Source organism: Embiotoca jacksoni, unplaced genomic scaffold (genome assembly GCF_022577435.1).
Source record: "Embiotoca jacksoni isolate LCO1_2020_lvr unplaced genomic scaffold, fEmbJac1.0.p SCAF_4, whole genome shotgun sequence".
Lineage (NCBI taxonomy): Eukaryota > Metazoa > Chordata > Actinopteri > Embiotocidae > Embiotoca > Embiotoca jacksoni.
In genome coordinates, this window is record NW_027185392.1 from 2,880,457 (window position 1) to 2,890,000 (window position 9,544).

The 9,544-nt window shown below is 40.2% G+C and overlaps 1 protein-coding gene across 1 annotated transcript; it reads right to left on the bottom strand.

Moving 5' to 3' along the window:
• Positions 1–741: 741 nt before the first annotated feature.
• On the bottom strand, positions 742–5,799 carry tmed1b (transmembrane p24 trafficking protein 1b). Its single transcript, XM_069167820.1, has 5 exons — positions 5,530–5,799; positions 3,382–3,479; positions 3,092–3,281; positions 1,918–2,085; positions 742–1,825 (listed from the first exon to the last, which is right to left on the bottom strand). The coding sequence occupies exons 1-5, from the start codon at positions 5,779–5,781 to the stop codon at positions 1,775–1,777; spliced, it is 759 nt and encodes a 252-aa protein (XP_069023921.1). The 5' UTR covers positions 5,782–5,799; the 3' UTR covers positions 742–1,774.
• Between the last annotated feature and the right edge of the window lie 3,745 nt (positions 5,800–9,544).

Below are 9,544 nucleotides of genomic sequence, written 5' to 3' on the forward strand. Positions count from 1 at the left end.
AAATTTACACGCCAGCTACTTCTGTTTACTTATATTGTGAGAAACTGTCAAATGTGCAAACAAAGTATTTGCACATATGAACTACAAATTTTAATTTAACTCATAAGCGCATCTTTGGCAGTTAGTTCAAACTGCATGATAAAGAAAATCCTTAAAGTTTGGCTGTTTAGCAATTGCAACAAATTTAGTTGAAAATCCTTCATTCAGGTAATGTAACCTTCTACCAACAACTGCAGTTAATCTTTAAGTGGCTACTAAAATATGATTTGCTACCGCCTTGTGTTTTCATACCAACGTACTCTTAATGTCAAAGTATTTTTAGGGGATCAGATCAGACGTTTGGAGGAGCAACATCTGCACAAAGTGTTTTTACATGCGTATGTCCTGAATGGTTCGTGGAAAAATGCGGTGAAAAACATGTCATGTAAACGTATCTAAAAGACACACAACACTAAATAAATATTGTTTCAGATTAAACTGTGCCAAATAACATCAGGAGCTGTCACGTGAGTATTCAAGATGTCACTGTTAACAACACTGAGGTCTCGTACACAAGAAGCCGACATTTTTCTGAAGTACATGAAGGAAAAAGCAGAAAACCGCTTCAGTAACGAAGCTTTGTCTTTACTGAGTGTTTAACTTTGGATTTCCATTAAATGTTGCTGGAAACATCCCCTGCATTACTGTTTTTCATAACGCTTATAGCTGCAGTTTTTGTTCTACAAAAACAACTCGCATCAGTTATTTCCGGTGTAAAAATGCATTTATTTATGATCCATGACTTATGAAAACCTGTTTTTCCTTTAATTACCTAACAGACTATGCAACAAACATCTGCTTGAGTAGAATCAAAATCACATTCAGTTGACGCATGGAGACGCAGAAGAATAAAAAAAAAACTGCAAATTTGATCATCTAAAAAGACAAAAAAAAAAAGGACCAAAGCTAGACACACGAACACGAACCCAACGATCAGTGTGCTCATACTGCATTATAATGCTTGCAGACCTGAAGTGACATTCACACGTCTGGAAGAGAACTGACACATTATTGGCAATCATCCCTCGTTCTTGTTCTGCGTTCTTATTGGTCAACATGGACTGTATGTACTGGCACGTGACAAGAAATTAGAAACTTCTTAGAAAAAAAAACAAAAAAAACCCCGAAAAAAAACCAACACAAAACACTTCACCAATAAGGCTGTAACCAAGGAAACACCTGGAGTGACCACAATTTAAATCACCGATATAATGGCAGGATCTTACGCTGTCAAGACTACAAGAGGAAATACTATCGCCAACAACACTATTGCACAGTTATCGCTTGTAAACCTTCAAACTAGGAGTTCTGGAGATCCATTTTTTTTTTTATTTTTTACGTAACCGACCTCCTACCCTTTATGTTACCTCTAGTGAAATAATCCAAAGGCCTCTAACTAGTTTCACAACAGCACTTTCAACTACATGGAATTCCTCATTGGTTTGTGGTAAGTTTTGACATTAAAAAGGCACTACATGAGATGGAATGGCCAACTTAAAACTTTTTCAGTCTCGTACTCCTCTGGTTACCCTTTAGAGGCCGATCATCCTTAATTATTGCTCAGAGACATCTAAAGCAACATGTCAGGAATTAAATGAAGGTCTGTTAGCTTTTGTGTTGATTGCTGGTGCTCATTTAGACACGATGGACAGTAATGGGGTGTAGTTTGAAGGGTAAACCAGGAAAACATCTTGTGCCGCCGCCATGTTTTTTGTGTGCCTGTGAAATAGTCCCTCTATGTGCGGACCCTCCGCTTATCCTCAAACAGTTTGCGGACCGTGTAGACCTGCGAACACAGACGGCAAGATGTCAGGCGCTGTGTGCGTGTGAAACAGATTTATGCGTACTGCGAAGTGTTGCGTCCGTGATGTATTTTACCTGGGTGAGGGCCACACACAGCATCACCAGCACACTGGCACACGACCAGAAGGAGACTCTCCAGAGGTTGTCTTCCAGGAGGTTTCTGTCCCGCGCCTCGAAAGCACGCAACACCGTCTGCATCTGACGACTGCGCTCCAGGCGTCTGTGCAGCGAGTCCATGGACTCCTGAGGGAAATGAAGGTGGGTGCAAAGGGCATTCAAATTATAGAGGAAGTACAACTTGCGTCAAGGAACCTACATCTTTGCTGCCTCAACAGAATTCATGAGAAAATGTTTTGGTTTCGATTTGGCATTTACGCCAAACTGTAAGATTTAGTTGGTTTTAGTTGAACTCTGATGAGGTCGAGTGTCTTCGATTACTTAATGGCCAAGACTGACGTCATTCTAATTTTTCCGTATCGTTAGCAAATCCCACAAAGACACCAAAACCATCAGTGCTTTAATCAGTCTTTTAAAACTTTCCCACTTCCCCAGCGTATCTGGCTCATCAACGTTTTCTAACCGAAGACAAACAGATCATAGACATGTGACTTCCTATCCCCGCCCCCCCCTAAATAATGCAAAAACAACACTCAGTGCATTTGTCGGGAACTACTATCAGATATGAAGCAATACACTCCAGTGAGTATTCCTGACTGCATAACAGTCTTGAGTTGATGTAGGACTGCAACTAACAATTATTTTAGATAATGGGTTGATTTTTTTTTTTTTTCCTCAATTAATCGACTGGTTGCTTTGGTCAGAAAATAGTGAAAAATGTCAGCAAGTAAAGTCTAAAATATCTCGTGTCCCGACCGACTGTCCACAACCAAAACATATTCAGTTTATTATCATGGCCGACCAAGAGAATCTAAAAATATTTACTTTTCAGAAGCTAGAAGAGATTTCTTGCATTTATTCATGAAAAATTAACTCAAAATGATGAATAATGGGAGTATTTAGTGATAATTTTTCTGTCGATCAACAAAAATCGACAAATTGTTGCTGCTCTGGATTGATTCCAACAAAGCTGCAGTATTCGTTTTCATGCCGAGCCTGGAAGTTGTTCCGACACCGTTTGCACACATCTAAGCCAACGAGAGCAGTTCACCAAGAGGTCCGATAACATCGTGAGCGAGTTTTTCCTTTTTTTTGTTACCAATTTTCTAAAAAGCCAAAACATGCATCTCACCCGGATGTCTTCCAGCTTGTAATCAAGCTGGCTCCCGTCAGGCTCCACCATCCCCATCCACTCCTCATCTCCACCCGTGTCTCCTCCTTGTCCCTCGATGATGATCTCGAAGAACACCATTTTCTCCGAGAAGCGACTGAAGCTGTTGTCAAAGCAGATTTCATAGTCTCCGTCCTCGGTGGGCTCCACGCTGAAATACCGGGAGGTCAAGAGACGAAAGGTCAAATAAACCCGCATTACACAGCCGGGTCAGCGGTATGAGATGTAAATGAGGCGTTCAGGCCACTAACACGTGGACTCCATCGGAGCGTCGAGACTCCAGGATGAGCCGGATGCCGTTCGGGGAGAGGATGGTGAAGTCTACATCCATACCGGCACCTGCTATCACCTGAAAGTACACGCACACAAAACTTGTACAGCGTGATCCAATTAAAAGTGGACAGGTCTGATATCATAATCATATTAAAAATGCAAAACAAGAGGAAGGCAACCGTTTTGATTTTATTAATTTTTTTTGGCATACAAGACACCAGAATTCCACTTCTGCCTCCCGCTGGTCAGAAACAACAACACTCTCGGTCCTTGCGAACGGAAACGATGTTCGTGTTTATTTGCATTTAGAGTGGAAAAGTGAGATCAGATCACAAGCAGTCGGCCACTCGAGCTGCACGTAGAGACACGTGGTAGTTGCGGTCGACGTATTAACCAAAGGCAAACAAGACGGCTGTGAACTGAAGAAGCCTTTCGGGTGAGAGGATAAACATCTGCAAGAAATTTTCAAGCAAGTCAAGTTGCCTTTCGATAACACTTAAGACTGACCACGACGCGGATGAATGAGAATATTCAGATATTTTATGATGCCAGTCGTGACTTGATGTAACTAGAGACGTCCAAGTTTTGTTTGGATCCTCCAAGACACAATGTTAATGTGTGAACGGGGCCTTTAGGTTGAGACTCTCCCTCTTAACAAACAAACTGCTGACCACAACAACTTCCCAATTACCAATACCGTGTCCAGTTTAAAGCATCTTTGAACTGACATTTATACGCTGTTGCATAGTTTAGACCACAGTAGAGCTGAAACAATAAGTTGAGCAACTAATCAGCAACCATTTTAAAGGACAGAGGACTCGAGTATTTGTGAATATTTGCTGCTTTCTTATAACATCTCTGGCAGTAAATTAATCAGATCTCTACTTATTTTGTCCAAAAAAACAGTCCAAAGCAGAGACCGACCCATTTATAGGTTGGTTGACTTTATCAGACGATATTGGCCTAACATGGATATATCACATTTGTCCAATTGTTGTTGTTTTTTTTTTTTTTTTAACAAAAATAGACAATCGAGTTTGATTTGAAATTGCTTGTTTTGTTTTTTTTTCATTTTTAACAATGACCATAATCTCTTTAAAAAAAAAAAAAAAAGAAGTTATTTATAATTATTACATTCCAGTGAAGTTCAGTTTTGATGCTTTGATATTGTAGACAATAAATTAAAAAAAAGTTAAATACTTTATATATTTTCGTCACAAGTGTTGATAACCACATTTTAGTTGGCTTTTTTTTTTTTAACTTTCTAATATCACCATCACCATTGACCGAAAAAAAAAATCCTCTAAGAATAAGTCATGTGAACATGTTGCCTCTGGGATATTGAGATGGATGTTTTTTTTTTTTTTACCATTCTCTGATATTTTATAGCTCATAAGTTAACGTAGTAAACCGTGTGCAGTTAAATGGATGATGAAAATGGTTTGATTTCACTGTGCACTCAGACCTCGTGTGGCTCCGGTCTGATGATGGTGGGATGCAATAAAAAAATAAATAAAAATCAACCTTTGCTGTTGATAACTAGTGCTTGAAGGTTTGCTCCATCGCGGTCCTTTCAGATCAGTGTGCGACAACCAGGGACTCTGATTCAGGACTTTAACCTGCTGGAAGACCAGAGGCTGGAGGATCAACAGGATCTGACACCATCATGTTTATACAACCTGTCGTTTGCATAATGAGTCAGTCGCAATAAATTTAGTGGCATGTGCTGTGACGTTTTACTTCTACATTATTTCTGCACACCAGTGATCAGTGGAGTGAAACAATCTTGCACAAATGGTGGGATAAAAAAAAAAAAATTAAAAAAAAAATTAAAAAAAAAAAAGTTGGATTTGAAGTTATGAATTTTAACGCGAGATTTCCTGGAAAATACGAGCCACAGTTACGGTCGTTGCTTCGGTGGTCATGTTAACTTCCTCGACGTGAAGGTAATGGATGAATACGAGCTGCCATTTGCTTACAGATACGGTTTAATGCTGGCTTATTAAAACACCCGTCAACGACCCGCACGTGAGCTACGGCCACCAATGTCCTCTTCCTGCACGGCAGGTAAAAAGCCTTTCCGCGATAACGTGTGATTGTGACTCCTGTCCCCTCAAAACAGTTACCTGATATTCGACCTCCATCGTGCCATTCTTTACTGCTGTTTGAAAGAAGCACTCGGCTCTTCCGGCTGGCAGCAGAAACGTGAACTCGCCGTCTTGGCTCTGCCCGAAACAGCACCCAGACCCTGCGCACCACAGAAAGACGACTGCGAGGACGAGCAGCCGTCCTCCGCTGCTCATTTTCCTCCGGAGAACAGCCATGGTGAAAATATTCCCATGCACAGGGCTATCTAAGTTCAGCCATCTCCTTCGCATCCCCACTTCCGCAGCAGAACTTTGCGACGCCGTGATTGGGTGAACGAGCGCAAGGTCACAGACCAATCAGGGGAGGAAGAGTAGCAATCCTCCTCCAATCACTGCAGGGCTGAGGCGCACAGTCGCAGGCATCATAATCGACTCATTAGACTGGCTCCTGATGAAATATGGAGTCTCTTCAGTGACAAACATGATTGATATTTTGAGGAGATCAGTCAATAATAACACTGAATACATAAATAAACTCGAACTACTGCCTCAGGGTTGTATGCCTCCACCAACCAGTGAAGTTTGTAGTTTTCTTTCCAGAATCCTATATATAATATATGTAGAGATAGGCTTTTGATTGAGTCCTTAGCCAATGAAGCTGATTAACAGCAGACAATCCTTTAAATATATATTTAATGCAAGGAAGCTCAAATGTGGATGACTTGCACACATCTTCATACCGATAGCACAGAAGATTTATGGACACCCAAGATTGGCGTCACCAAGTCATTGTCCAGCCAAATGGGAAATATTGTGACAATTTCCCCTTCAGTTCCCCAGTTATTGACAGAAAAGGGTTTTTGATGGCATAGTCAAGTTGACCTTCGAGATCTAAAATGTCATTCCTTCGTCATTTCATCCTGTTAAACGTTTGTGTGAAATTTTGTCATAATTAGTGTATGTATTATGGAGTTATGGCCACAAACATGTTTTGACCTCAAACCATTAACAGCCGATCAATTCATTCTCGAGTCCAAGTGAGCATTTGTGCCAAATTTAATGAGATTCCCTGAAGGGCGTTACGGAGATATCGCATTCATAGAAGTTGATGGACATAAGGCCATTGTGGCCTCAACCTTAGACTCCAAAAATATGATCAGTTCATTAATGGAAGGTCAAGAATGGAAAAACTGTGCCCATGATTTTACAGACTGAGGTCATAGGAAACACCAATGGATTTATATAGCTGTTAATGTAACAATGCAACAGGTAAACCGCTCATTCACAAATAAAAATAACGTAATCATGACCTCAGTTGTACCCGTGACAAGGTAATTTCTAAATAATATAACGATTACAGGGTTAAGACACTTTCCACCTGGAACCGCTTCCACAAATATAAGCCATATAAATCGATGGTGTAAAAATGAAAAAAACAAAACAAAACCAAAGTTAATAAGCTCTACATACTCTTCTTTCAGTCTCTGACAAGACAGCTGCAGCTATAACAATGAGAAATGAGCGGGGCTTGTTGTAGGGAGGCAGATTTGCAAGCTTTGGCAATATTCACCATTCATGTCGATGCCTGCCAGCTGTCAACAACATAAAACCGAATCATCAACTTTATTACTTGCAGCCGTGTCTGCCATTCATTGACAATTTCACATGTAACAATGCTTTTATTATCGGACTATCATGCTTTCATTCTGCCTTCAACTAATATTGGACACTTGGCAAGGATGAGCTTGTGATTTATTATAACATTGGCGTAAATACACCCTAAGGGTTGCTTTCAAAAGTTTTTTTTTTTTTTTAATAGCTAGTTACATCACTCAAATTTCACCATATTTGCCATGTTCATGCAATTTATATTCCAGAACCAGAATATAAAATCTGATGCAAATCGGCCAAACGGTGAGGCTCTGGTAGCCTATTTTGTTCAAACGTCATAAAAACTACATTACAGATCCTAGGAGTCACTTCCTGCAGCTATAACGAAGAAGATGGACCTGGCAGCCTGCACTAAAGCTCTTTGAAAAGGTACTATATAAAAAGTGTAAATATTAGCCTACCTGGACTTAAATGTCGCAATTGTGATAATGTTATTAATAAGAACGGTTTGTTCCCAAGCCGATGGGCGTCATCTCCATCCTGGAAGAAGAGTGCATGTTCCCCCAAAAAAAAAACCACAAAAAAAAAAAAAAAAAGACATCTCTTTCAAGAACAAACTGTATGACCAACATCTTGACAAGAACAACCGCTTCTTGAAGGCCAAAACAGTGAAAGGGAAATCTGAAGCTCACCTCGGTGCACTACATCACCGGATGGCTCTAGAACAACCAAGACCCGCTGAACAAGCTGGCGGTGCAGCTTTACCAGAAATCAGTCAAAATACAAGCCATGTTTTATGCAAGCTTCTCAGGAACAGATGGTCATTTTTCTGGATTTTTTTTTTTTTTAAATATATATATATACATATAGTCAGATTATTTCCTTGACTGAACTCATGAACAGTCTCTGTAGATGTAATAAATAAAATACCATATACTGACTGAAAATACAATGTCGATTTCTGTTTATTATGAACACGCAGTGAAAATTTTACAGAAGTGATAATGTACAGTCATGCATGTTTAAAATTTGTCATCGATGCAGAGGCAGCTGCAGGAGGAGCAAAAGAGGTAAGAAGAAAGGAGCATCTTTCCAAACAGTGTCAGCTCTGTTCGGGGTAAGATACTAAAGCTGACAACCATTTCCGGCAACATACAGTCAAAATGTTTCGTTCAAATCATTTAAAATACTTAAGAATGCAACAAAAATAAAAACAGTTGCATCTGAGGTAAACTGCTCATCCATTAGTTCAAATCTCTGTTTTCCACATTACATGTTTAAGGAGTACTTTGACCCTTTTTGAGAAATATGATTTGTTGCTTTTTTGGCGAGGAGTTAAATGGGATCATAGCTACTCTGCATTTTAAATATAAGAGGACAGCTAGCAACTGGTTAGGGTAGTTTGGCACGAAGACTGGAAGCTGGGGGAAACAGCTGGAATGGGCTCTCTTCCAGATGGATGTACTAAGCTAAGCAGCTGCCAACAGTAGTTTTATATTTACTGTTCCATTTAATTTTATTTCCCCAAATCTCAAACTATTCATTGAAGTAAAAAAGATATCTGAATAAAACAAAACTGGCAAAAAAAATCCAACCAGATTTGCAGGAAAGCGGAGAGTTACTTTCTAAAGTAAAGACTGGGAAGGTACAGCGAAGTATATGTTGCTATTGTTACATGTGTGCGATGATAGAGCTTGTACTTTCCAGTTAACTGGAACAAAAAGTCCACATGAGTCTGGAGAGCCAAGAGGAAGCAAAAAAGGCAATCTGAAACTTGCACAGGAGTAATGGATCTGGAAAATGAGACGCAGCAGTTGGATGAAAGACTGAAAAAGAAAAGGCGAGAATATTTCTTTCTTTGGTGGCGATTAATACAAAATTTTAAGTCCCAACATACAACTTCTTTACCTTCAAATAAGCGCGTCGGCTCTTTCACAACAAAGTGCACTCTTCTATAGCAGCAACTGGTTGAGCTTCTTGTCGTTGTGTATGGCCAGCTGGTCCTTCTGATGTTGTAGGCAGCGTTTATGGCTCGCTCCCAGATGTCAGCCGTCAGATACTCCAGAGACGCTGCATCACAAACTGGAGCTTCACACCGACAAGCTCCGCTCAGTTCATCTTCGTCAGCAGTCTGTGAACAAGGCCAACTGGAAACAAAGCCCAGCATAGTAGGAGCAGGTCTTGGCTGTGGCTTTTCTGGCACCAGTCTTTCCATGTTCAGACTTATTTTTGGTTTCTTATTTCTTTCTCGAGTATAGGTGGTGCCTTCTAACAGCTGTTGCCATTGGGTTTATCCCCTCGCCCATGCACATTCCTCAAGCAGAATTTAATGCACCAGAATCCTGTAACGAACACTTGGCCAGAGACTGCTTAATGTTTTGTTTTTTTTGTTTCATATCAGGATTGAACCATTTGGAAAGTAACCCCCTTTATGTCTTGGTTT

Bases quoted from the DNA above. Each gene is read 5' to 3' on its own strand.
- tmed1b (XM_069167820.1), bottom strand. From the start codon at position 5,781: ATGCGAAGGAGATGGCTGAACTTAGATAGCCCTGTGCATGGGAATATT. The intron at 3,480-5,529 runs GTAACTGTTTTG...GTGTACTTTCAG, and splicing joins CGATGGAGGTCGAATATCAG to GTGATAGCAGGTGCCGGTAT. The intron at 1,826-1,917 runs GTAAAATACATC...CTGTGTTCGCAG, and splicing joins TGTGTGTGGCCCTCACCCAG to GTCTACACGGTCCGCAAACT.